The sequence below is a fragment of the Gobius niger genome (genome assembly GCF_951799975.1).
Source record: "Gobius niger genome assembly, chromosome: 7".
NCBI classification, from domain to species: domain Eukaryota; kingdom Metazoa; phylum Chordata; class Actinopteri; order Gobiiformes; family Gobiidae; genus Gobius; species Gobius niger.
The window spans coordinates 29,200,974-29,228,236 of NC_136858.1; the positions used below are offsets into that span (position 1 = coordinate 29,200,974).

General features: G+C 41.1%; 1 protein-coding gene across 5 annotated transcripts in view; it reads left to right on the top strand.

The window, feature by feature from the left end:
• The window catches only part of klc1b (kinesin light chain 1b), a 35,008-nt gene extending 9,433 nt beyond the window's left edge, over positions 1 to 25,575 (top strand). The window contains exons 3-17 of one of the 5 annotated variants that reach the window (XM_079559764.1): positions 1,559 to 1,789; positions 3,334 to 3,415; positions 3,518 to 3,746; positions 4,982 to 5,069; positions 7,356 to 7,457; positions 8,493 to 8,666; positions 9,124 to 9,223; positions 9,919 to 9,971; positions 10,173 to 10,240; positions 11,672 to 11,780; positions 11,917 to 11,925; positions 14,035 to 14,178; positions 24,233 to 24,357; positions 25,303 to 25,360; positions 25,439 to 25,574. In XM_079559764.1, the coding sequence (XP_079415890.1) occupies positions 1,559 to 1,789; positions 3,334 to 3,415; positions 3,518 to 3,746; positions 4,982 to 5,069; positions 7,356 to 7,457; positions 8,493 to 8,666; positions 9,124 to 9,223; positions 9,919 to 9,971; positions 10,173 to 10,240; positions 11,672 to 11,780; positions 11,917 to 11,925; positions 14,035 to 14,178; positions 24,233 to 24,357; positions 25,303 to 25,360; positions 25,439 to 25,516 (1,650 nt within the window). In that variant the 3' untranslated portion in view covers positions 25,517 to 25,574. Of the gene's footprint in view, positions 1 to 1,558; positions 1,790 to 3,333; positions 3,416 to 3,517; positions 3,747 to 4,981; positions 5,070 to 7,355; positions 7,458 to 8,492; positions 8,667 to 9,123; positions 9,224 to 9,918; positions 9,972 to 10,172; positions 10,241 to 11,671; positions 11,781 to 11,916; positions 11,926 to 14,034; positions 14,179 to 20,078; positions 20,801 to 24,232; positions 24,358 to 25,302; positions 25,361 to 25,438 lie in introns of those variants that run through there. The other 4 variants (XM_079559765.1, XM_079559766.1, XM_079559767.1 and 1 more) reach the window with 4 other exon arrangements.
• Positions 25,576 to 27,263: the final 1,688 nt, after the last annotated feature.

Genomic DNA, 27,263 nt, shown 5'->3' on the forward strand with positions numbered 1-27,263 from the left:
ACCGTGAGATATGTTCTTACCTGAGCTTAGACGAGTTGATGCGTAACCGTCTGGCCCATGGAAGAGCTTGGTCGCTTCTAACTCCACCCCGTTTGGAGCTATAGGAATATGCTGAGGGCACACACAAAGACCAGACAGGAACGCATCAACTCGTCTAAGCTCAGGCAAGAACTCAGTCTGTAAAAATGGTGAACTATTCCTTTAACAGTGACAAATACTAGGCTTTTCTAAATGTGAATTGCATTGGGTGAATTTATTTTAAATGTATGTTATACTGGTATTACAACATTATTACATTACATACTACTTTTACAGAATTTCCCTCACGGTTCAATAAAGTTAGTCTTTAATCTTTTTAATAGTTTATAGTAAGCTTTAAGTGTTTTTCATAATCAAATGTCTGAGCTTAGTTATAGATGGTTACGTAGAGGCGAGGCGGAGCTCACAGCCTTAGTGGAATTGGGAGCGTTTTGGTTTTGGGCTGTAACTTTGGACAACATTTGAAGAAAGACGAGAAAACTTGCACTTGGAGACTGTGACGTGAGGTGCAAAAGAGACATTTCAGCACTAAAGAGCACATTTTCTCAGCGGAATAAGACGGGACAGGTTTCACGGACTCGTACCTCTGTCGTAGTTTCACACAGGTTTCATATGGCAGTCTTGTGTTAGATATCGCGTCTGTATTGCCTACAGGAGCGCGCATTTGAAGTCACGCAGTAAGTGCAAATGTAAATAATGGCACATCGTCTCCTTCGCCTCATGATAGAAATCCCACACGCGGATACTTTATGGTCATGACCCTCCATTACGCTTTTGTCTTAAGCGTAGCGGGTTAGCTCGAGCTCCATGGTTGTTATGTTTACTTACACTGCTGTCTGGAAACGAGACGAGGAGTACAGTCAGCACTTAGAGCAGTACATCCAGAGCTGTTGTCTACGAATTAATGTAATTTCAAAGAGAGCGGTGCTATACTGCGGGGTTTTCATCAGAAAATCTGCTGAAAGAAAGTGTGAAATCCACGTTTGATCATGACTGTGGTGACCGATCAGAACAGTGCACCTTTAGTAAAATCCTTTTTGTCTCATAGATTAGGTTGTAATAGCAATCATTTACTTCTGCAGACAGTTATATTATATATCATATTATGAACCTTTTTTATCTATTGTAAACCCACCGTCTTTGTAGAACGTGCTTTGCAGTCATACATGTGAAGAGTTCGAGTGGGCAGAGTGGATTTTTAGAGCTAGAATCGAATTGAAACTACGGCCAACCATTCATCTTAATTTATCTCCCTACTTCTGCTGCTATTTGGGAACATGTCATCTCAGCTACAGGGTTTCTGAGTGTGTTTGGATTAACTCCCATGTTATCCAGGACTGTGATTTGGCATATTTGATCCATTCTGTACATTCATACTGTCCTATCCCTGGTCCTTCCTCATTCTATATTAAAGCCAAGTGGAGATTATGATTCAGATCAGACCTTCCCCTTCTCATCCGAGTCGCTGTTTTCGTCCCAGACCCGTCTCTAACCGTGTGCCATGGCGTCCCTCTCGCAGGTCATGATGGCTCTGTCCAACCACCTGAACGCGGTGGAGTCTGAGAAGCAGAAGCTGCGGGCCCAGGTGCGTCGCCTTTGTCAGGAGAACCAGTGGCTGCGGGACGAGCTGGCCAACACCCAACAGAAGCTGCAGAAGAGCGAGCAGAGCGTGGCCCAACTGGAGGAGGAGAAGAAGCACCTGGAGTTTATGAACCAGCTCAAGAAATACGACGAAGATGTCTCGCCCACTGTAAGTCTCAGTCAAGTTACGTTCATGGGGAGAAACTGTATCATGTGCTGTTAGCCATGCTCTAATGTTGTTCCTACAGGTCGACCAATATGGATTTTTGCCATATTTGTTTCTATATTTGGGGGGCTTTATTGGCTGTACTTTTGACCCATATATCTATGGCCAATTTTTCCAAATTTCTGGTTTATAATCCTGTGTCTCAAGCTTCTTGTTCACACACCGGGACAATGGACTGAACTGTGACATCAGGGGGTGCTTTATTAGGGGCTATAGAGGGGCTGTTTAGTAGGTACTATAGATACACCAATTTTCTGCTTCCAATGCCGATACTGGGGTTTGAGTATCTTTCGATATTAACCAAGTGTCTTTCTCTGAGTGAAAAAGTGAATGGTAATCTTTTCTTCAGTGTGAGATCAGTAGTCAAGATGTTGCTAGTTATCAATTAGACTATATCAATTAATAAACTAATGCAAAAACATTAAACAAGGATCACTGGACTTTTCCACAATAAATATCCTTGGCTATATCAGACTTTAAGGTTGCATTAATATTAGCAACTCACGTGAGGTGATCTGATTATGTTAGATCAGTTATTTCTATGCAACCACTGCAGCAGCGGCCGATTTTATTGTATTTCTTTACGTGATCCAGTCATACAGTAGTTTCTGTCTCAGCCTTGATTACTTGCTGTTAGCATTAGCATGCTGCCGCTAGGTTTAGCACACTGTTGCTAGTCGCAGCTTTCAGCAATCGCAGCATGTCCATTTTCACTGAGGTTTAGTTGGTGAAACTTGTGTTTAACTAACTTGTAGCAAAACAATTTTCATTGCGCTGTTTCTCAGTCCTAGGAAGGTCTAGGAAGTTGTGGGTGGACTTCTAAAGTTGTAAAATGCCCAAATATCGGCCCATATATCGCTCTGTTCCCCTTGTTCAAAAACAAATCTGGAGTAGTGTGCTTCATTCATGCAATTCTGAGTAATCTTGTTCATTTTTGTCATTTTTTCTTCTAATGCTGAAGTGTTCCTGTCTGTATATTCCCTTTTTATAGCAACACAAAACTGTCCCCCTTTTAAACCCCATAATCCGTGTTCAGATCCACTCTGCGCTGTTCATCACACATTTGCTAGCATGCTGTTAACTGTATTTGAAAGCTTGTTTTCAGTTTTAGAACATATTGTTTCCACTACTGCCTGCAGACAGCACTCGAGGCTAGTTTAAACTCAGTCTCTCACTGCTTACTGTCCATTATTACATAGACAATCAAAAAAGTTATTTGTTTTGGTTTTTAATCATAATCTTCCTTACTATGTCAAAAACAACACTAATTTTCTGTTATAAATGGAGATTATGTAAACTGTGGCGATGTAAACATGAACCAGTGCCTTCATTTGTCTGAGGAGGTTAGACTTGTCATTGTTAATTTGCGAGTCATTTGTCCAACCTGCCATTGTCCCGGTGTGTGAACAATTTGGATAATAACGCGGGTTCTTTGTGTCTGTCAAAATGATTTATGGCCTCTTTCTTTTTTGTCTTGTTTTTTGCAGCAGGAGGAGAAGGACAAGGAGACGCCCAAGGACTCACTGGACGACCTGTTCCCCAACGATGAGGAGGATCAGGGACAAGGATGTACGAAATATTCAATAAATTATGTGGTGTGACTCGGACAATAGTCGCCTTTTGATCTGAGAAGTTAGAAGTATCTTACCTTTAATCTACTTTGCCCCGCAGTGCCGCACCAACACAACAGCGCCGCCGTGGCCGCAGCTCAGCAGGGAGGCTACGAGATCCCGGCCCGTCTCAGGACCCTCCACAACCTGGTGATCCAGTACGCGTCCCAGGGCCGCTACGAGGTGGCTGTGCCCCTCTGCAAACAGGCTCTGGAGGACCTGGAGAAGACCTCGGGGCACGACCACCCAGACGTGGCCACCATGCTCAACATCCTGGCTCTGGTCTACAGGTGAGGGGAAACTTATTCCAGGGTGTTCGACCTGATGATGGAAAGAGATTTATTTTTCACTTTCATGTTTTTTTTTTGTCTGTGTTGTGCTTTGTTTTGACTGTCTGAGTATATTTTTTAATCAATAGAGCTCGGGATTGTGTTGTCAAAAACGTTCTGGGATTCTTGGTACATTCTAACATGACCATTGAAACATTCAAAACATCATCATCATTATGATATCTTATAATAAATCTACATGAGAATATGACTAATCTAAAAAATAAATAAATAAGTCATTCTTTCTAACTATCGGCCCATGAAACTTGGATCTACGGTAGGGCTGAAAGTTATATCGTTATCGTATCGATATTGAGATATGAACATTCAAAATATTTCAAGATATAAACGATAAGGAATTTCATCAATATAGCTGCATTCTTTTGTATTATGATTTTATTTTTCTAAATAAATGCTTAGTTTTTTTTGTTCTTATCGTTCAGCCCTAATCTACGGTTACTACATGGATGAAAACACGCCGACTTTTAATCAGACCAATACGGCAGACTAGGGCCGTTTTTGTTGGAGCATCTTGTGGGTCGAGCCGAGACCGCCCTAGTTCCAGCTGCATTTGCTTCACCAGACGTCGCACCATCAGCCTCATAACAACGATCAGCTGTTCAACAAACTAATCCCCGTGACAACGGGCATCGATGCACCGACACCGCGCACACTCCCTCAATGTTACGAGGCGGTCACTCCTCTCCCTCGTGGTTAAATACAGCGAGGCTGATATGGGAAGTGAGGAGAAATGCACTTTAATCGGCTCATGAAGATGAGAGTTTTACTGCAGCTGAACGGGAAAGACGGGAAAGAGAGGCGTAACTTGATGATTTAAAGTCAATCCATTTTGCCTCGTCAGCAGTAATCCAAACGTCCTCATCCAGCGCTTATTCATTCTTTTTTCACGCAAAAAAAGAGGCGTTAAAGCAAGCATAGTTCGACCCGCGTAAAGTGCTGCTGTGGGATTCACACTGACCCAAAAGTGCCGCTCTTGGGTCGAGAGCTGTTTAGGTCGACCTGTGTGAAAACGCCCTCAATCATACATCTGTGACGAACGTTTTCTCTCCATAACAAACATACTCTTTAATGCCTACCAGTTTTCCTTTCATTTATTGAATATTTGTGAGGCACATTGTTTGCATTTCAAGACATTTATTGACGTTATGTGATTTTATTTTTTGTCCTTGGTGCAGAGATCAGAACAAATACAAAGAGGCGGCCCATCTGCTCAACGACGCCCTGTCCATCCGGGAGAAGACCCTCGGAAAAGACCACCCAGCGGTAAGCCCGTTTCCGTGACATCCGCAGAGCAACCTGTTCACCGGGAACATCATCCTGACGTCAGCTTGACTAATGGGTTTAAAAGGCCATTTATCTCCAGTGTGTATTTGTGTATTTGCCTCCATGAACTGAAAATGATAAAAGGGAACCGCTCATTTACCGCTGACAGATCACTCTTAGCATTCGACATGTTTTTATCTGAAATTGAGGCACCAAAAGTCCTCAAAATGGCGTCTGTAACAGTAAACGTCATGTGATTTAAACCCATAATGAAGAACACATCATTTTACTTTATTTCCATCTGTTGCCACGGAGACTATTCATCAACGGCAGGACGTGAGTGTTTACTTAAAAGGGATTAGCGTCTTCTTGCTGCTGCCTCATAATCCGTCGAGGACCAGTCAATAAAGAGGCTGTGAGTGCACACTACGATCTGCTCCAGACCGTATGACCAGCACCGGCTTACAATCAATCAATCACACACTCCTCCTCTGCAGCAGGAAAACGACTCCGAGTCCACACAATCCACCCATCTGCCACATTTTACTGCCTTTTTGATCAGCCAGTTATTTTCCCCACAAACCTCAAACACTGAATGCTTTATTGAAATGAGTTTTCCCCGCGACGTCTGGAGGCCTTGCGTTTGCTTTGATTGAAGATAAAAACTGTTTGAAAGGCAAAGAAAACATGACAATAGGACCACAGTGCTTTGAAAACATTCAAGATTTCTCAACACGTTTTTTTTATATATTATTATTTTAATAGGTTGCAAATTTAGATATAGAACTACTTCCTGTAGACTGATTAGAGGGCTTAAGGGAATATTTAGGCAATAGTTGCGTGTTTGTATTTAATATATTCATTGGCAATTAAAACCGATACTGATAAGTTTTCATGTTCATGGGCTGCGTCAGTGTTTCAACCTGCAGATTTACACCCGAACTTCGTTACTTTCTCTTTCATTACTAACTAAAGGTTCCGCTGTTGGAGGCTACGATTTTTACCGCTGCACCCGACGGCAAGTTCAGATCGATCTGTCTTTTGCGATTGTACACATGCACTCTACTGCGCACGGAAGAAGCAAAACAACGCGGGTGTCTCGCCTGTACGGACAGCATAGGCCAAAAGTACAGCACGCAGAATATGAAGGAAAGTTAACAGTTCGCCATTTGAGGGAGAATGAGGTCAGTCTGACACAGACTGTTATATACTAAATCCATCTAAGTCCGTCTCCTCCTCCCAAAATCAACTTCAAATTCTATTTCATTTTTCATTATCACAATAGGAAATTTGATCAGAATACACCTTCTGTCAAAAGAGCTATAGGCATTGGCCTTGTTCTAATATTAAACTAGCTTGGCTATCGCCAGGCGAACTATGTAAGGATTAAACAACGAGGAGCCGTGCATTCGACGGTTAGAATGCACGACGCGGAGTCAAGAACACCATGACGCGCAGCGGAGCGCTCCATACAAAGGAAACATAAGAACAAAATATTATTTATTGTCAAAGTCAAAATCTTGTCTCGTTCTCATGGACTCAGTCTCGTGTCTCGTCTCGTGAGATTTGTATCACGTCCTATTGATTTCATATGGGCGGTTAGCATGATGCTTTAACTTTCCATCACTGTGGCCTCTTTGATACTGCAGGATTGTCTTTTAAGTTTCTGGTAGGTTCACTGCTGACAAGACCGTCTCACCAGAATACCCACAAACCATTAATCCTGGAGCGCCTAGAGGCCACTGTGATCGAAAGTAAAGGTGTCATGCTGTCCACCCATACAGCCACTGGGTCATAACATGCTCAGTTACACACAAATGTCAAGGGTTTTTAATGAATTATATTGTCAGTGGAAAGACGGTATAATTCCTAGCACCAATATCTGCAAACCTGCGGCTACAATTGCTGCAGCTACAAAGATTCGTTTTTCTTAAGATCGCTGGCACCACATAAACAGACTGTGTGTCTATTTTACAGATAACATCAGCCAAAAGTTCATGACTTTGTGATGCAAGTACACGAGGAAAATTGACTGTGAAAGCTGTGTATTTGTCTAAAGGGCTTTTGAGTGCGATTATTTGGCGCTGCAGAATTTTTTTAAATTTGATTTATTAAGAATCGTCGTGCCTCGGATCAAAGTCAATACTGAAAAATGTATAATCATGTGTAGGAAGGAGTAAAACATGTACCCATGCACCGTGATGTTAAATCTACCTCTACCACTGAGGATTTCTGCCGTTTCACTCCTGTGCCTTAATAATTTATTTGTATTGTGTCTGCTTTCAGGTCGCTGCGACACTGAACAACCTGGCCGTGCTGTACGGAAAGAGGGGGAAGTACAAGGAAGCGGAGCCTTTGTGCAAGAGGGCTCTGGAGATCAGAGAGAAGGTCTGTCCCGGCATCACACCAGACAATTACCCCCGAACAAATGAGCTAATCACCGCCAGCCAAAAGTCAGCTGCAAGACACTGTAACAAGAGCCGCTAAAAATATCCCGAGCGAAAATGATCTTCTTAAATTGGCCGAGAAGTTGGCGCTGGGGGCTCTTCCTGTGTCAGAGCCGTTTTTAATGGAGAGCTAAGGATGGAGCAGGAGAGAGACAGAGACGGCACTAAAACACGAAGCACAACAAGGTTCAATGGGTTTGTTCCTGTAAATGTGATTTCGTATTCCCTCCCATCGATCGGAGTCTTTTATAAGATCAAGATCAGAGCACGCAGCACAGAGAGAGAGAGACGCGAGGTGAAATGTTTGTGAGAGAAGCATTTGCAGGGTGCGGAGAGGGAGAGCGAATCATCTCAAAGACACAACGTTATTATGACATTTCTCGTGGGTTAGAAAAACTTAAAGACGACAATGAATTACAAGGGATAATGAGCTGCTTACATTTCTGTGGGAAATTGCCGAAAAGTTTTGCTTGGCTTTCAAGATTAAAGCAACTTTGATAGCTACAACTTTTACAAGATCCTTTAAATCCTTTTACAGTGTTGATCTGGGGTTGAACAGATTTATCTACTCTCTGTTCCATTTTGTTCTTGTAAAATATGCTTTGTGTGTGGACATGTGATGGGAAACAGATTAATAACTAAATAAATGCTTAGGTTTCTTACACTTCTGTCCAAAGAGCCAAATGTATTGAACATATTCAAATTTACAACTATAAGCCTGCACATATAATGTTTATTTATTTATCAAAATTCAAGTATCAACAATACTAGAATTCTCTTAACTCTTGTAGAAATATGGGCATATGTGGCTGTTCAGATGTTCTCCTCAATGAGCACCTGTCTTTAAACACGCTGGACCTGGTGACCACTTACCGACCTCCGTTGTAATGGACTCTTTTTGCCGGCACTTTTCTGCTATATGTAACCTCTCCTGTGCCTTTTTCGATGCTGAACTCGTACCATTGTTTCTCTCCAGGTTTTGGGCAAGGACCACCCGGACGTGGCCAAACAGCTGAACAACCTGGCTCTGCTGTGCCAGAACCAGGGCAAGTACGAGGAGGTGGAGTATTATTACTGCCGCGCTCTGGAGATCTACGAGTGCCGGCTGGGACCCGACGACCCCAACGTGGCCAAGACCAAAAACAACCTGGTGAGGGGACAAGAGCAGATTATAGACTATAAAGGGGCTGTGGTAGTTTTCTGTCAAGGTTTAAAGGCAAATACAAGGGAGAATGGACTAATGGAGCTAAACTAGTTCAACACAGCAGCTTATAATCCATCCAGGGCCTCGGGAATTGAGTGTCCCATCACAGCTTTTACTGTTCACAACTGCTTTAATGCTGCTGAGGTCTCTTTTTTTCAAAATCCTTAGGCCTTGATTTCTAAGCGTCTCCCCTTTCAAGCAAATGACAGACACATTTATCATGATGCTCTCTCACAGCATTCTCATTTGTCACTGAGTAACGGCATCGCTGTAGACCGGAGGACGCCCCAGGGGACACATTATGAGTCAGTGGGTTCATCTGATCGAATACTAAACTCTGACACCCCCCTCTCCCCCCCCCCCCCCCCCTGTGTCTCTGTCTGTCTCTATTTGTCATCCTCAGGCGTCCTGCTTCCTCAAACAGGGCAAATACAAGGAGGCTGAGGTCCTCTACAAAGAGATATTGACCCGCGCTCACGAGAAGGAGTTTGGCTCCGTGGATGGTGAGGCGCCACATTTTAAGCTTCTCAAATACTAAAATGATGGACAGTGACATGTTGCCGTTTCGGTTCAAATAAAATTCTCTATTTGTGCTACGATGTCTGACTGTACAAAATGTCTGTCTTTAGCGTACAGTGATGGGCAGGCAGTTCAAAAGTGGACCAGTTTCTAAGCCATTCGCCAGTCAGGAGCTTTTCAAGAAGACTGTCAGAGAAATAAAGGGAAAATGGTAGCTTTTTCTGTGAGATCTTTCATTCAGACATCAATGAATCTCAGCGCTCTGTTACAAAGTTACAAAACCTGTTGGAAATATAGTGCAGGGTTACTGAGATTCAGGAGGTAGTTCTGTTACACTCAGGTTTATCATTATTGAGAACGTTTTCTAAGTCCCGCCCCAAAAGTCTAAACACAGTACATACAACAGATGCCTAACCCTAATTTTAAAGCTGGTATATAAACGTGTAGCTTCAGAGGTTCTGTCCTGAGTCCTGTTGCCTGATCAAGTCGAGTCACATGTTTACTCTATGGACCATAATTTGTGTCCTTAATAAAGTCCTAAATCCTCGTTGTTTGAGTCTCGAGTCCTGCAAATGTCTGGGGAAACGAATCTGAGGACTTTTGTAGTACATCTCTGTCCAAGCACTTTAACCTGCTAGTACATAATACTGTATATTAATACCTTTGTTTGTCTCTTTAGCTGAAAATAAACCCATTTGGATGCACGCAGAGGAGCGAGAGGAAATGAGCAAGGTAACGCATGCTCCGACGTAAACATGTTTTCACCCTGTGCTTACCAAATAAAGCCTGTTGAAATACGACCTGTGGTTCAGTCACTGGATAAATAAGCCCTTATGGCGGATAATTGATACGTGCAAACAGTACAAAAAATGTCGTTTGACCTGTTCTGACCTCCTCGCAATTTTTTTTTTCCTGTCTTTTTTTTACTTCCAGGGCAAACACCGAGACAACACTCCCTATGGAGAATATGGAGGCTGGTACAAAGCCTGCAAAGTCAACAGGTGAGTCACTGCTGGATCGTACACACAGACTGAGAGCCCGGGGACTGTGTGCTCTGGAGACATCTAGGCACACATGACTATTGTTCAGAAGGATGACTGGTTTAGAGGCAAGGTTTAATTCATTACTTCACATAGCTCAAAAGTGACACATGAAAAACAATTACAAAAAAGCTGATGTTCTAAGAAATGTTTTTATTGTAGGCAAAGTAGAGATTTATTCCTAGACAGACTGAAAGCTAGACTGCCAAATGATTAACTTTATAAGGGGGAGGTACTTTGCAAAAAAAAAATTACACGCCATTCTTGCATGTTTGAGAATCTTTGAATCTTCTATTGCAACTACTTGAAGTGTCGAGATGCTCCGTCAATATTCCCCGAGCTCCTCCCACCGCCCCACGAAACCAGGAAGCGCTCACCTCCCGCTTTATAGCACAGCTTACAACACACTGTCTTTCTAATACTCTGATGTTCGACAGTAGCTGCATCCGTGGAGCAAGCGAGACAGTGAAGATTTGCTTTGAAGGAGAGCGAGTGGAGGAGGGTCTTAAAGGGATATGTGGGGGAAAAAAGGCCAAGGGAAGCTTTAAGATAGTATTAAAGGGATATTTCAGGATTTTTGACATAGGGCCTCATTTCCTAGATATCCAGAGTGTTGATTTTTTTCATTCATGCAGTCCTTATATCAGAAGAGTTTAGTGGTGCTAGTGCTAGGCTAGCGCATGTCTATGGTAACTAGTAGCCTGCATTAAAAACCTCTTCGAAATCATGGGGTAGTCCTCAAAACTTTGCTATATCTGATTTGTGGAAAGCTCCTTTGTGGATTCCACGTGTAGTAATGCCGGCCGCAGGTAAACAAACTACTGTAGATCCGGTACCCAAGCTGATCACTCCGCCGCTGTGTAGCTTACAACCAGGAAGTGGATCAAATATATATGGGCAAAATGGTTGTATTTCAAAAATTATTCAGTCAACACAGACATTTTTATCGGTAGACTGGTGTTAAAAGTGATTTGCCTCAGGTGCACTGTGCTTGGGTCAGACTGTTTTTAATGCAGGCTACTAGTTACCATAGACATGCACTAGCCTAGCATTAGCCTAGCACTACTAAACTCTTCAAATATAAGCACTGCATGAATTAAAAAATAATAATTTCTCCAGAAATCAACAACACTCTGGATAACTAGGAAGTGAGGCCCTATGTCAAAAATCCTGAAATATCCCTTTAAGATAGTATTTTCAAGAAGTGTTTGACATAAGAAGGAAAAAAAAAAGTGAATATCATTACTTCTAAAAACAAGAAACACATGTCTAATCTTGAAGTATATCAGACTTGCGCAAAAATAGAATTCTAAACATAAGAACGTATCACTTGACATGCAAAGCAATATACATGATGTTTTTTATTCATTATATATTTCCATGTGTTTCCAGCCCCACAGTGAACACCACCCTGAGGAACCTCGGCGCCCTGTATCGCCGACAGGGCAAACTGGAGGCGGCTGAGACTCTGGAGGAGTGCGCCGTTCGGTCCCGCAAACAGGTGCGCGTCACGTTAGCCTAAACCTCCCGCATGGTTTTCACTGATCCCTGATGATGTTGTTAATGTGTGAATCCCCCTGGTCTGAAGTGTCAATCTCACGTTGTTTTTCCCTCTCTTTACAACGCTTGGGATCCAGAGCAACACAGTAAGTGGTTTGTCTCTTTTCCGAACTCTTGGATTCTCAGCTGGTGGCAGGGAATCCCCAAAAGTGGACATTTTGGATTAATAATGCAATATTCCTGGGTTCTACACTCAAATCATGTTATTGGGAATAAGTCTTTGAGTAGCACCAGCTGAGGATTTCTGTTCTTTATAGCTCCTCTTTAGCTTCCACTTCACCTTCATTTCACCGCTGCTTGTCCTTTTCTGTTCTGGTTCCATCTGGGGAAAGTTTCACAATGGGTTTTTTTGACATACAACAAACTAATACTGATTTACCAAGGACTAATAAAAGGTAATTGAACTAACTGAGGCGGACTGACAATCAATGGTGTTATGGTTAAGGCCAGTGTCATTTTATCACTGTTGTCATTTAACCGCCAACAGGAAAAGAGAAAGCTACTGGGGCTAATGAAGGTAAATCAACCAGAGCAGTTTTTCTTTTTCTTTACACATTTTGTACTATTGAAAGTAAACATGCAGCGCAGTTTTGGTTACTAAGTTCAAGATCTAGGTACAAATTTTATAGCAAATAATGAAAATGCTTATAATCGTGTTCTCTGACATGTAGTACAGTAATTTTGTAACCTTGCACAAAATCCATATTTGCTGAAAGAGGAAGGAGCTCCTTGTTTACTGGAAATATTCCAAAAACGCGTCATTGAGTTTGCAATGAGATACTTTGGATCAGTGGTTCTCAAACTGGGGGGCATTGATTTTCAGGTGGTACTTTTTGATGTTGTGATACATTTTAAGCTTACCTGTTAACCTCCACCTTAAACTAGTGCATTTTCTCCGGTTCAGCTTTACCCAAATCTTAAAGGTTGCAGCCTATAGGCCAGTGTAAAGCCTTATTCGAAAGAGCTACAAAACTAAATTAAATTGAGCTTTTTTCTCACCTTGTTGCTGCGTTGTCGCTGATTTTTTATGCTCTTTTGTGGCTTTTTGACACTTTTTCATTTTGTTGCTATTTTATTGGCTTTTTGTTGCGTTTTCATCACGCATTTTGTCACTTTTTCATAGGGCTGGGCGATTATGGGCAAAAAAATAATTACCATTATTTTCCCCATATTGATCGATCTCGATTTTTGATTCGATTTTTTTTGTTTTGTTATGGTGGGAGTTAAGAGGTTAAAAGGCCACGACTTCACGGGGTCAAGCGCAAACAACTAAATATGTACATAAAGTAAAAGCGAGTAAACGGTGCGTTTATTAGCAAAAAAGACGATCAAACTTACAACTCACTGTTAGAAGTCCAGCTAATCCACCGCTGCCTCAAAACAAATCCACATAAATAGTGATCAATAGTTTTCCTCTTAAACTCTTCATCCCCGTGAGCGCGTCCTCATCCTCTGGCAGCTCCTCGCGTGTTTTTTTTTTTGCCCTTTCGACGAGTTAGCACAACTTTGTAGCTGATTTCACACGTCAAATCACCAGGTCCTCTCCTCTGGCTTCCGCGTGTGCCGTCCTGTGCTTCCTGTTTGTTTGCGCCGAGTGTTTCCCAGGGATTGACCTGACAGGCGCTGCAGCCTTGCGCCGTCCATATTTTTTTCCAGAATGCGACAGGACTGGCCAATTCTCCTCAAGTGTTTATAAACGCACCACGCGATTATCTTCATCGACCTTTATTAAAATCACGATTAGATTAAAACTCGGTTAATTGGCCAGCCCTACTTTTTCATCACGTTTTTGTCGCTCTTTTGTTGCATTTTCATCCTCGCTTTCGTCTCATTGTTGTCGCCATTTTGACCATTTTTACCAAGCCAAACTAACTCGGGTCAGGTGGGGGTTAAGAGGTTAATTTATACTAGTCTATGTAGATCTTGTTGTAGTCCTCGTAGATTGTTGAGGGATGAGTGTATTTTGAAGTTGAGAACCACAGTGTCAGGTCACACTTTTACCTCATCTACTGCCCAGAAGTTACAGCTTAGTTACTGTGTTTGTGAAACTAAACCCCAAACTTTATGAGAATACGACATCGAACACTGCTGCTTGTTATCATAACCCATTTACCGATGCACTCATCATTCCAGCCCTGGCGCTCACTTACATCACGCCTCGCTCTGACCCCTGTACGTTGTGTTCTCGCTCCCAGGGCTTGGACCCGAACCGCATGGTGGAGATCCTGAAGGATTCGGACAGCGAGAGACGGAGGAGCCGCGACTCTCTGACCAGCGTTAAGTATGAGAGCGGCTCCGAGACCGGGGAGGAAGTGAGTATGGGCGTCGAGTGGAACGGGGTGAGTACAAGTCCACTACTAAAGAGAGTTCAAACTAAAATCTGAAATGAATATCTGCAGAGACGCACTGAAGGGACAGGGTTGTGCTTTGATGCAGAAGATGGACTGGTGCAAAACATTATTTAAGATCATTAGGATTAAAAGCATTCGGAAAGCACAAGTCGATAAGTCAAGTCCAGTGAAATATTGTCACAAAGCCCTGCTGGCTTGTTATGTTATCAAATTCAGTTATTATATTTTTTTGGGGGGGTTTCATAGACTGTCCAACCAAAATGTTTTATTGTGGATACACAGAGATTCCTTTGCAGTTTTCTAAACCTACTACATTACACATTATTTGCACTTATTTCTTATGTATTTTCCTAGTATAGATAGATACAGACGGCATCTCTGGAATCGCCCATATATGGTCATTTTTGAAAACAGTTAAGGGGGAAAATAATTTGGAGAAAATTGTAAACATTGTTTAATTATTGAAAACTATTTTAACAAACGCTGAATTATGAATATAGTTTTCTACTGTATAAAGATATAATATAAAGAAACGTAAAAACGTAAATAATGGAGAATGCTAACATGGTGCTTCATGTTCGGGCTAATGCTAGCACAACTAGCGCGAGCTACAACTGCCCTTTTTTCACTTCTACTGAACAATCTGCTGTGAATAAACATCCATTTGGGCCTGATTTAGATTTGACTTTATTTTATATGTGATAAATATGTTTATATTTTGCCAGAAAATGAGTGAAAAATGGTGTGTCCCAAAAGATTCTATTTTCCCCTCGGCGAGGCCACGCCCCTTTCTATGACTAGATGATGTCTGTATCTATCCCATCAATGAATAGTAAATTAGTAATACATATCTTTTTCAATAAACACATTTTTCAAACCATAATCCCCTGAAAATACCGCCCTGTAAAATGTATTCTCCCTTTCGTAAAAAGTGACGGAACATTTTTTCCCCGACCCTCCCAGGACTATTTCATCCATTTATCTTTGTTGCCAACTAGAACGATCCTCAACCCAGCTCCACTAAATTAAATTACCTCTCCATTAGTTTAGTTTGTGCCAGTCCATCTCTGTCACACGTGTCTTTTCAGTGCTTCCTGTACATCTCTGAAGCTGATTGAGTGTCTTGGCATGTGTTTAATGTGACCCGAGTTTTGCCTGGTAACGATGTCCCTGTAACATTAATACACTGCGATTGTGACGCTCGACTCAAAGGCACAAGCTCATGTTCAGGCAACTGGCGACAAATCAAGGTTTTGTTTTATCAATGTGAAGGAAGAGCGAAGTTGTCAGGTCAACTGTGGGCTAATACTAAAGAAATTGCTCAAACATGCACTAAAACATGGATAAAATTGTGATTTGCTTTTCATTATCAAAATATGCCGAGGGAGTAGGGAAGGGCACCATTATTGTTTTTTTATACCGTTACCTGAACTTTTTTTCGATACCTGTACTAAAATATTTGTCATATAGAACCATAAAACACATGAATGATGTTAATTTATTCCTTTTCCTTCCATTAAATTTTTTCTTTTGCATTTGTATCATGAGGTGTTTTTGAGGTGAAGCAACAAAGAAACTTCCATTAACTGCAAAAGGGCAGAAAAAACACTTTTCAAGCTTTTAATGTTTTTTTCACCAAATTTTCCCCAAAAATTTCCCCTAAATTTTTCTCATTTTTGAACTTGTTTTTTCCTAAATTTTCCCAGTTTTTACCCACATTTTCCCCCCCAAATTTACCCTAATGTTTCCACCCATTTTTCCCAATTATTTCCACATTTTAAATCTTTTTCCCCATATATTTTCCAAATGCTTCTACGTGTTTTTTTTTTCTCCATTTCGCACTGAAATTTTCCCTGTTTTTTTCCCTATCTTTTTCCAATATTTTCCTCAGTTTCCCCCTTTTTTATGTATTTTTTTTTTTTTTTAGACCTTTTTCAACCGGTGTTTCACTTTTTTATTTCTTTTAAATGTTGATGAGCAACAGCATCAAAACTCCATGGCACCGGCTTTCGATACTTTTATATTTTTGATACCAGTCGTACCTAAACCTTTTTTTTCTTTACCAAACTGGTATTGTTTAACGGTACCCAGCCCTACTAGGGAAGAGGAAGAGCCCATTTAAAGCAGACATATTCATCAAAAATTAACTATTTTCTAGCGTGTTATTGCCTCACAACAGTGCTCACTCTGTTACACCCAGTCCTTTTACTCCAGCACAGCTCTCCCCATAGACACGTTCTCTCTCTGTATCCAGGTCATTATATCAAGCCACGTCTTGGCGCATGCAGTTATATCTCTCCACAAGAAGCCCTCAGGAGGCGGTTACATAACAGCGAGTTAGCGCTAAAGCTGAGCCCAAAATCAAAAAGGTCCAGGCCAGCGATGTTGCCTTTGCCTGATACTGAGCTGTGCTTCTTACTAATGCAGCCACGCCTTTTTCATAAACCAAGCCAAAACCTGCATGTAGCCTGTTTAGCTTGCACATTTTTGAGCTCAGTGTTGTGACTTCTAACCCGCTTTATGGATAACATTATGAGGCTGAATGGTGAATGCTTTATAACACGCCTCCAAAACTGCTTACTCCAGCAAATTCACCGAGCATGTGCAGCTGTGTTGGTGCTTCATTGTTCTCTATAATTTATGTTGTGAAATGTTTTAAATATGTTTTTTGGGGGTTTTTCATCTGATGTTAATTTCCATCCATCCACTCATTACTGAAGGTGTTTTAACAGGGGGTCTGTGTTTGTAAAATGTTCTGTTTTGTGGTTTCGTGCTAAAAGACCTGTCTTCCACCTGCCGCTGTGTCGCCATTCCGCCCAAGTCCGATGTTTTATTCATGGAGGCAGCTAAATTAAGGCTAGTCCCCATGAGTTTGAGATTCTTTGCAAAAGCCGCAGTTGCGTTGAAGCTAAAAGCGCCTGAGGAGTTGTAGTTTGCAATAAGCAGCTGACGTGGCTTAAAGTAAACTTAATTTATTTCAGCAAACCTCTGTGATATAACATAACATAAAGGGCTTTAAAAATGTTAAAATTATGTATTTTCCTCCCCCTACATGTTCCAACAATGTCCTAATGTGTAGAATGAGGCCAGACCTGTTCACCTCAACAGCCTCTAAAATCCTGCACTGTCACTCAAAAAGGTGTTAATTCGGGTCCAAAGTGCCGTCATGCACGAGTTTAATATGGAAGGTGCAGTTACATGTATGACCTGCGGTGGCAGTAGTGAGTATTAAATGGCTTATATAAATAAACTTGCATCTAGCCCCTGTAATAAATGATGAGTGAACACTTCATGAACAATTGACTCTGTGCATGATTTCAAATCAAACCAATGCCGCCCAAGAAGTGACTTCCTGTTTCGGTCCAGCACACCAAAATAAAAGCACCATCTTATTAATTAGTTAAGCAGTTCATTAGTTCAACTTTCTGTCTGCCTAACTAACAGACAAAACACTTTAAATTTGTGTATTTAATTATATTCTTGTAATGTTGCAAGTACCTGCTGAACTAATCAATGAGACGAGCTGTGTGCTTTATTTTGGCGCGCTGGAGTGAAACAGGAAGTCACTTCTTGGGCGGCTTTGTTATGATTTGAAATTATGCCCAGAGTCAATTCATTAGTTTAGTGTGACTAAAAATGTTTCCCATTTGGCATTACCCAAATCTAAAAGCTTCAACGGGGATGAAAACACAGCAATAAAGCAACGAAAGAGCAACAAAAAAGTGACAGATAAAGCAATGTAAAAGTGACAAAAACAGGTTAAAAAAAAACCACAATAAAAAGCAACAAAAGAGTGACAGAAAAGCAATGAAAAGGCAAGTTTATTTATGACAACACAGCAACAGCACAAACTCCATTTAGATCAGTTTTGTAGGTCTTTCAGGCAAGGCGTTAGACTGGAGGGTGTAACCTTTTAGGTTAAGCATGGGGTAAGAGGTTACTTAAACGGACTAGATAGAAGTTGACCTTGTTATACTCACTACTGCCACCTCAGGTCATACAAGTAACTGTAGTCTCTATATTAAGCTTGTGCATGACGGCACTTTGGACCCAAACACCTTTTTGAGTGACAGTGCAGGATTTTAGAGGCAGTTGTGGTGAACAGGTCTGGGCTCATTCTACACATTAGGACATTGTTGAAACACGTAGGGGGAGGACAATACATAATTTTAACATTTTTAGACTCCGTATAGTCCCTTTGACAAACTATGACAAACTATGGTGTAGTTATTATAAAGCGTCACCAGACTGGGAAATGCGTTGACTTACATTTATTTTGCAGCAACCCAAGCACTAGATTCTGTTAAAAAAATGATTTATAATTGTAGTATTAGTTTTCGTAAACGATACTTGATACACTATCGGTAGTTGGATGATTTTTTAAGTGTTTAAGTTTTTAAGTAAGTGTGGTAAGATACTCGGCAAGTTACTCGACAAACAATGAACTTTTGTAAAGAACAGCCTTTCTTTTGGCATGAGTGTTCGGTAACACGTTTTTAATCTCATGCTAACGTTGATATTGCATGTCCGTGTCGTGCTCTGTGCTGCGTAGACGCTTCTCCATGTGTTGCTTTACGTGTCGCATGCTTTTCCCCTTTTCCTCGTTCCTGTGCCACTAACCTTCTAATCTTTTGTGATCGCTCCTGCCTCGACAATCAATCAGCCTCTCAATCAGACCTGCTCCTCACTCAGTGGATTGTACTCCTCCTCCTCCGCACCTCTCATTTCACACAGTAAGCCTAGCCGGGTTGGGACAAACAGATAAGGAAGGATTGGCTTTACGCTCTGGATCAGATAATGTGTAATGTGTTTTAAATAGTGCGTGGCAAAGCAGGCCACATTAAGTGCTGATCCGTGCAGACGTCTCCTGTCTGCAGTGAAGGTGAATGTGCCAAAAATGAGCCTCTTTGTTTAATATAAAGCAAAAGGAAAAGCTGCTGTGTCACTGACTGCAGCATCAACCTGCTACATCACCAGGCACCTGCTGCTGTTGCGTAAGAAAGAAAAGAAAGGGTTGCGTTTTCGATGCACTGCAAGGCCAGAAAAAACTTAAACTTCTGCAATGTCACAGGAAGGATTTTGGAACATTTTGGACAAAGCCTGAATAATCTCAGTGGGGTTAAGGTTTTGACTTGGTGAGCCTAATGAACCCTGTCATTTTGTAATATCCCCGTTCTCTCAGGGAAGATGGAATAACCTGGTCATTCAGTTAATTTAGCCGATGTCATCCTTTGGCCACATCATTTTTTACTGAGCCTCGACCTGACAGGCTGCAGCAATCCCAGATCCAGGTGGCGGAAACCTTTCTGTTTTTTTTGGCCAGGCAATGTATCTTCCTCATTCAGCATTTGAACAGCACTAATTGTTTAACCAGTTGAATCAGTAAAGAAACCTTTTTATGACACATTTTTAGTGACTTTTTTCATTTCAACCAGTCACCAAAGCGAGAGATAAGAATTGACTAAACTGAAGCCATCCCCAGGTATACTGTTCAAAGATCCACAAATCATAAAATCATTGGCATTTCATTGGAGCTTTCCGCCATTTTAAAGGAAAGCGACTTGCATTGTGTACTGTGCATAGTATTTAGTAAAGAAAATGGCCAACTGGGATGAAATTTCTTATCTGCAGAAAAACAAGTGCCTCAGTCATGTAGGAAGTTACAAGTATTGATCTAAAAATTGCACAATTTTAGAGCGAAGCCACAGCTGTGTAGTAAAACCTATAAAGCAGATTGTAGTAGTATCAACATGGCATTAATGGATATCACTGATCTAATAATTGGAAGTAAGACAGCAGAATAGTGGAAGCCCAACCCCAAAGCTTTAGCCTTACAGAAGTGTGTGCTGTTTGTCTATTTGCCTATCTCTGTCTCTCTCTTTCATCAGGCCTAAGCCATCAAGAATATTCCTCCATTCTGCTCCTCTTCTCCGACACAAAAATCACAAATCGGATGCGTGTTCTCCTCTGGCCTTCTCTCCATTCCTCCCGGTGCCCCCCCTCCCCCTGTCCCGGCCGGCAGAGAATACTGACCGCCCCGCCCCACGCGGCTCTCCTCTGCCCCCTGGTGGTTCACTCCTGCCCCCGCTGCTGCTACAGCCGCTGCTGCTGGGACGTTTGGTCTTTCACGTCTGCTCTCTGTCTGTGACATTCTCTCTTCTCACTAACTGTGTCGTCCATGTCTGTAGAAATGACTAGTTTAGCTCACGCCGAGGGGATGGGCCGGTGTTTTGGAAATGCCGGTGTAGCGTCGGATGTAGATAGATATGAGAAAGTCAGATGCAGGATCAGATTTAGGTCTGAACGTAGCCTTGAAGCTCTTGCCTTCGGAGCAATCCCAAGCTTGAATAGAGATGGATCATGTGGGGAGGCGCTGCTTCTCCTTAGGTAAAGTTAATCAACAGAAACATTTGCAAAACTCCGGGCCATCCCTCTCAAATCTCATTGTGTGTGTAACCATTTTGGAACTATGACAAAGCACTCGCACATGTGTCATCTGTGAGTTTTATTGTAAATGTACAAAGCATTAGGGAAACAGTGTAATATTTCAAACTTACGGTGTCACAGTCGTCACTATGGACATCGCCACAACCCACCGCTAGTGTCAAAACGTCAATATTTATTAAGGTTTTCGTGCATTGATCTTGTTTGTCCATGGCCTTGAGCGCTCGCAGCCTGCTTATTCAACAAGTTAAAGCCTGTGCACATGAACAAAGACGTGGTTTTAACTTGGCGCCTGTATTTTTGCCATTTTACTTTCTCCAATGCCTAAGTCGTTCAATGCGGTACTGTATAGTAAAGTAATTATGATTATTTAACATTTTTATTTTAGCTGATGAGATGAGAGCTATATAAGAAAGGGAGCTTGGCGTTTTTATAGATGTTATTTGAAATTTTATATGATTTTGTTTACATTTTTTGGTAATACTTTTTTTTTATGTTTTTTTATGTTTTGTTGCCATAGATACAGTCTGATGGCTCATTGTGGAAAACAAATATTCCTGCCTCACCAATGATGGCACCCGGGTTTAATTAATATGATAATATAGAACAAAAGCAACAAGGGAAAACAAAACAGACGAGTGATAAGGTTTTATTGCTTCTCTAGCAAATAGAACACGTTTATGAATATGAGATTGTTGCAGTATAAGCAAGCCTTGTCCTTACATTAATGTTCAAAAAAACAAGAATGAAAAAGTAGAGAAAAGGCTGTGGAACGAGTTATTGTTCACATTAAAACACTTGAACATCACAGTGAGTTGTATGGAGTTGTTCCACGGATTATTTCTCCACTTTTTATTAGGGCTGGGACGATCCACTTTTGTCACGATCCGATACGTATCACGATACCCAGGGCCGATACCCATAAGTAATTATAATATGTTGACCTTAAAATTAGATTGAAAAGTGCATTAACACAAAATGTAACAAAGTGCTGTGTAACTGTTACTGGAAAGCAAAGTAGTATGTGATAAAAATGCCTTCAAATACAAGTATTGAAAGTATTGCGATACTTGATAAAGTATCAATACTTGGTGTTGCAGCACAAAGTACCAAGATCCAAGTCCGATCCGATATTTTGTGCCAGCCCTACTTTTTATACTGTTTTTAGCTAATGTTAGTTCTGTGGAAACGACTGCAAACATGGCGGATCTCCATGGCAACCACGTGGATTTTCCCGAACTCTACACTAAATCAATTAAAAATAAAAGCATTAGGTTTGTTTTTCCTCCGCTTGCAGACCCCTGACTGTAACTATGGCTAATGTAACTATGGCGATGTCTCCATGGTGATTTTCTTTTTCTAGCTTTAGCGTCCTTGGGTTTTTCAATGTTTTTATTTTATTTATTTTTTTCCCCAAACACACAAAAAAAGTTCACACATTTCAAAGGGAATCAGCAACAACGCGAAATGTAGAGCTACGACTGTACGAGAGCGAGAGCACAGAGCGCAGATACTGGCACAAGAACAGTTTAGATATTCATGTACGGTTTAGTTGTATCGATATCTTGACGAAGTGTCTCATTTAGTGTCGTAGCTAGTGTTTAGAGTCGGTGGCGATCAGGGTCCTGCACTGTGAAGTTATGAAACTCTACAGAAGTCATTATAAAGAAGTTCAGCTGAAAGGTTCAAAGCATGTGATATTGACAGACCTCACTTTGGGTTGCCAGATCCTACAGCTAAAACCAGTATGCAACCGAAAAGCCTGCTCCTCAATATGCAGCTCAAGGCAACCCAGGTTTCAATGTAGCTCCAGAATCACCTTTTCAATATTATTCCAAACAAGATCAAGGTTCACGGTGCAGGACTCTAGTTATTGCCACTTTAGTCTAGTTTTAGTGTTGACTTGTGTAACGTGCTTCAGTCACCGTGGCCACTCTGGTTTTTACTTGTAAATGGATAACGCATTTGCAACACGAAGCTCGACGGCGTGTGTTGCCGTTTTTTCCTCACGAAATTGTAAAGCATTCGGTGATTTGTGCTTCTTTTGAGAGTAGTCACTAAAATCCCGATGTGTTTCCTCCTTCATATCAGATGTTATTTGAACTGACTGAATGTAAACTTCAACGTTATGGTAATTGTAGGCTGTGACATACATTTCACGATAGCTTTTGGTATATGCTACTTGCCTTCTTCATTCCTTTCATTGAAACACCTATTTCTCCAATGCAAAACAAGTGACTATGTTGGTAACATTATTGACAATATTGTGTTAGTGGAATGCTTATTTATGGAGCTATTTGAACATATATAAACCATGTAGTGTGGCTTCAGTTTCCCAAAGTGGACAAAGCATTAATGGTAAGGTCTATAGCACTATCTTAGGACGTAGGACTGCGTTGAATATTACCCATAATGCATTGTGATGATTATTGCATCGACACTTGTTGGTATTCGCAAATAAAGTTTTTCATTTGTGAAACTCTGGTCTTTTTTTTTCTTCTGTTTTGTTCAGATGCAAATGTAAGCTTTCATAAAGCGTTAACAGCACCATCTGCTGGACGAACATGTGACCTGTCCCACCAAAATGATTTGGCCATTTCTTATGATTTTATATCTCATAAATATTCTCTTCATTAGGGGTGGATGGATGGAACTTGAGAAAACATGCACATTTAAAAAGATGAACAAACTAGAAATATTAAGACTTGTTTTAGTCATGTTTTTTGAATGGTGCTTATTGGCTTAGGCCCTTTACGAGTAAAATTAGACCTCGGGACCCATGCTAAGATGGTCCGAACTAATTTCTGACTGATTTCTACAAACATCCCAATTCTTCACTGGTAATACTGTATTGGCAGGATCTTTGACATAGGGCCTCATTTCCTAGTTATCCAGAATGTTGTTCATTTCTGGAGTGCAGTCCTTATATTTGAAGAGTTTAGTGGTGCTAGGCTAGCGCATGTCTATGGTAACTAGTAGCCTGCATTAAAAACCTCTTCAAAATCTTCTGTTGTCCTCCAGTTGTTGCCATATCTGATTTGTAGAAAGCTCCTTCGTGAATTCCACATGTAGTACTGCCGGCCGCAGGTAAAAAAAACTACTGTAGATCCGGTAACCTTGCAGATCACTCCGTAGCTTACAACCAGGAAGCTGATGCTGCTCAAATATAAGTTCTTTTAAATGCAAAATGGTTATATTTCAAAAATTAATCAGTCAACACAGAGATTTATATGGGTAGTCTGGTGTTATAAGTGATTTGCCTCAGGTGCACTGTGCTTGGATCAGACTGTTTTTAATACAGGCTACTAGTTACCATAGACATGCGCTAGCCTAGCACTAGCCTAGCACCACTAAACTCTTCAAATATAAGAACTGCATGAATGAAATGTGTGCTTTCACAAAGTACTGTAAAGGAAAAAAATCCTTCCATTGCTATAAATCCAAAGGGAACAGGGATTGTGTATCTGTTAATATAGAAGTATATTCCTCAAACATCTTGACTAATTGGATCATATCCAACGTGTAAAGGTACTTGTTGTTTTGTTGCACTAGTCGAGGTGTGCCGTGCAGATATGTTGATGTTCCCCTGTCCCCTCAGGACGGCAGTGGAGCCCTGCAGCGCGCTGGCTCTCTGGGGAAGCTTCGGGACGTCCTGAGGCGCAGCAGTGAACTTTTGGTGAAGAAGCTTCAGGGCAACGGGCCACCGGAGCCTCGCAGCACCAAGTGAGGACTGAGGAGAGCTTAAGCTGAGAACTTCACTGACAGGACACACACTTTAGTCACAGTTGCAACAAACAATTTAGAGAGAGATGTGACAGTTTCCAGTGTATTAAAGACGTATTTTAATTAGTCTAGTACACATGCTTCTCAGTCATGTGACTTTTGTTGTTATGGCGGCCATTTTGAAAACCGAAGTAGAATTATTCTTTATTCTTTATGCTCAAGATAAGTTAAAACACAGCCCCAGAGAGCGCATGTTTATGTGAAGAAACCATTTAAGATGTTAGCATGCTACCGGTTAGCATTTAGCTTCAACAGCTCAGCTCTGTCATCTCCAAGAGAAAGCCCTGAACCAGAGTCCAAACCTCAGCTACAACATGGGACAGAGGTCAGAGCTGAGCTGTTACTGTAGTATTTCATCAGTGTTCATAGATGTGAGCCACACATTTGTTTATCGTGTTGAAGCCATTGACAGTTGGTTGACCGTTGCTAACCGGTAGCATGCTAACGTCTTGAGCAGCTTAAACACTGACTCAGACTGAGAATCTGTTGTTATGACAAACTGTAAAAACCACAGAGAAAGGTTTAATTTAGTCTGAGGAGTGAAGCAGATCTTTAGTGAATCCTGCTGTAGTGCGACAGACAGAGCTGCTACGTCTGTGCCGCATTTGCTGGGTATATGACATAAATGTGCATCTCTGGGGCCGTGTTTTAACTCTTATCTTCTTGAGCAATGGTTACGAGTACATAAAAATACCACTGTCAATTAGTTGTCTTTCATTCGCATCCCGAGTACCGATATTGTTACCTGTTCAAAATGGCTGCCGGAAGTATGCGTGATATCATGGGAAACACATTAATAGCATTACAGTATTAGTGGTGTATAGTAGTTGTTAGTTGTTGTGACACTCGTTTAAATTATTACTTAATTATTACTTTTTCCCACAGCATGAAACGAGCTGCTTCGCTGAATTATCTGAACAAGACCAGTGACGACTCGTTCCCGGTAACTGATGCATAAAACTTAATCTCCGTAATAAAATACAACTGTTGTTTCATTCTCGATCCTCCTCTTTCGTCTCAGCCTCGAGGGAGCGGTAACTTCAAGGAGAGCCGCGGCCTCAGCTCCAGCACCGTGGACCTGTACACCGGTGGAAACTAAGCTTTTCAAGGCGACATCACTCCTTTCGGATCAACAATATCGCACCCAAAGACTTTTTACACCCAAAGAAATCGTAACATGTGGAGTGCACATGTTTTTACTTTTTTTTTTTTTTTTTAAATATCAGCACTGTGCAAATTATTTAGATGCATTATGAAAAGGTAAAATATCAAGAAAGGTGCGCCAATTGCCAAATTACCAATAGAGTTCGGGAATGTGATGTCATATCGCTAAGCATCATGGGATTAGCAGCAATTGTAAACTTATGGAGATTTTGAAAGGTAAACTACTGGAGTTATTGTTCACATTAAAACACTTGGACACCACAGTGTGTTCGATGTATTTACCAGCAGTAACTCTGCAGCTAACGGTGTTGTTCCACGGCTGTTTTCTCCACTTTTTATGCTGTTTTTAGCTAATGCTAATGCTAACAGCTGCAAAGGTGGCGGATCTCCATGGTAACTGGAATTTCCCGAACTCTTTAAATGATGTGGCTATAATTGTGATAGAGATCCATTTCCTTTAAGCAAGTAATAATCTATTATGCCTCAAAAATTGGCAGAATCGTTAAAAATACTCCATTCTGCGCACTATTGATAGCCTTTATTGATCTTTACTGTAATTGTCCAAGTCTGTTTGGCGCCACATGGACACAGCCAAGGCGTGAAATACCTCCGTTGTTTTCAGGAAACTGTTATTGCACTTTCACTTTGTCTGGTGAAACCTGTTGCCATAACTTATCCGATGCTGGGTAAATTGCTTCCATGTGTTTTAATTTGTGGGGTTTTGTCTTCTGGAGCTGCACAATATGAGAAGAATTTGCAATATCTGTGTCGATAATATATTGTGCAGCCCCGGCGTCTTCCTAATTTGCTTCTCCTCGTGCCATTTTGTTCTAGCTGTGAATATTTGGGTTTTAAGAAGATTCCAAGTCTTCGATTGTACATAAAGACGATTGGGCTGGACACTACCATTTTAAGATGCTGTAATTAGTGTTTTTAATTGTTTTTTTCCCCCCCTGCCTTTTGAGATTTGAAGGTGATGGGTTAAGCTTTTGCGATACAGGGTTTTAATCGCTTCTCCTACTGACATGATTTGGGTCATGTGACTCGTAGCTTGTCGTACAACACTAATTTAGACGCTGCTTTGACTGTTTCTCCTATGACGGAGAATGTGATTAATTTCTGTTTAGGGTATTAAGTGTACATAGATGACAATGACGCTGACTCCGGTCGTTTTGATTTGACCGTTTTTGTAAATAAATTGTCTGGTGCCATGTGTGATTTCAGCACAACTGCATATCGTGTTTACAGCAACTAGAGAAAGAAATCATTGTAGTAGCACTAGATAAATTTGCACATTTTAATAATGGATGGACCTTGCATTTTAGTTGAGCTTAAAAGAACTGGAAAAATGTGTATATTTTTAATTTTGTTGTTAACGTCAATGATGTTCTCAGCCACATTTTTAAGAGGATCCGACACTTCCTTGCCATTCGCCATTTTGTTTTAAATGTTGGTGGTTTAATTATGCCTCAAATGTACTGCTCTCAAACTTTGATCAAAGAATAAACTATTTTGTAGGTAATGTTGAATGTTTTCTTTTATATTGCATTGAATAAACTGTGAAATTGTAGGGGAAGCAAATGTATAGCGAAAACGACTGATCATTTAAAGGCACACTGCGTAACATTTTAGACTATGCTGTTGCCGGCAAAACAAAACATGCTCCTAATGACCAGCTCCAC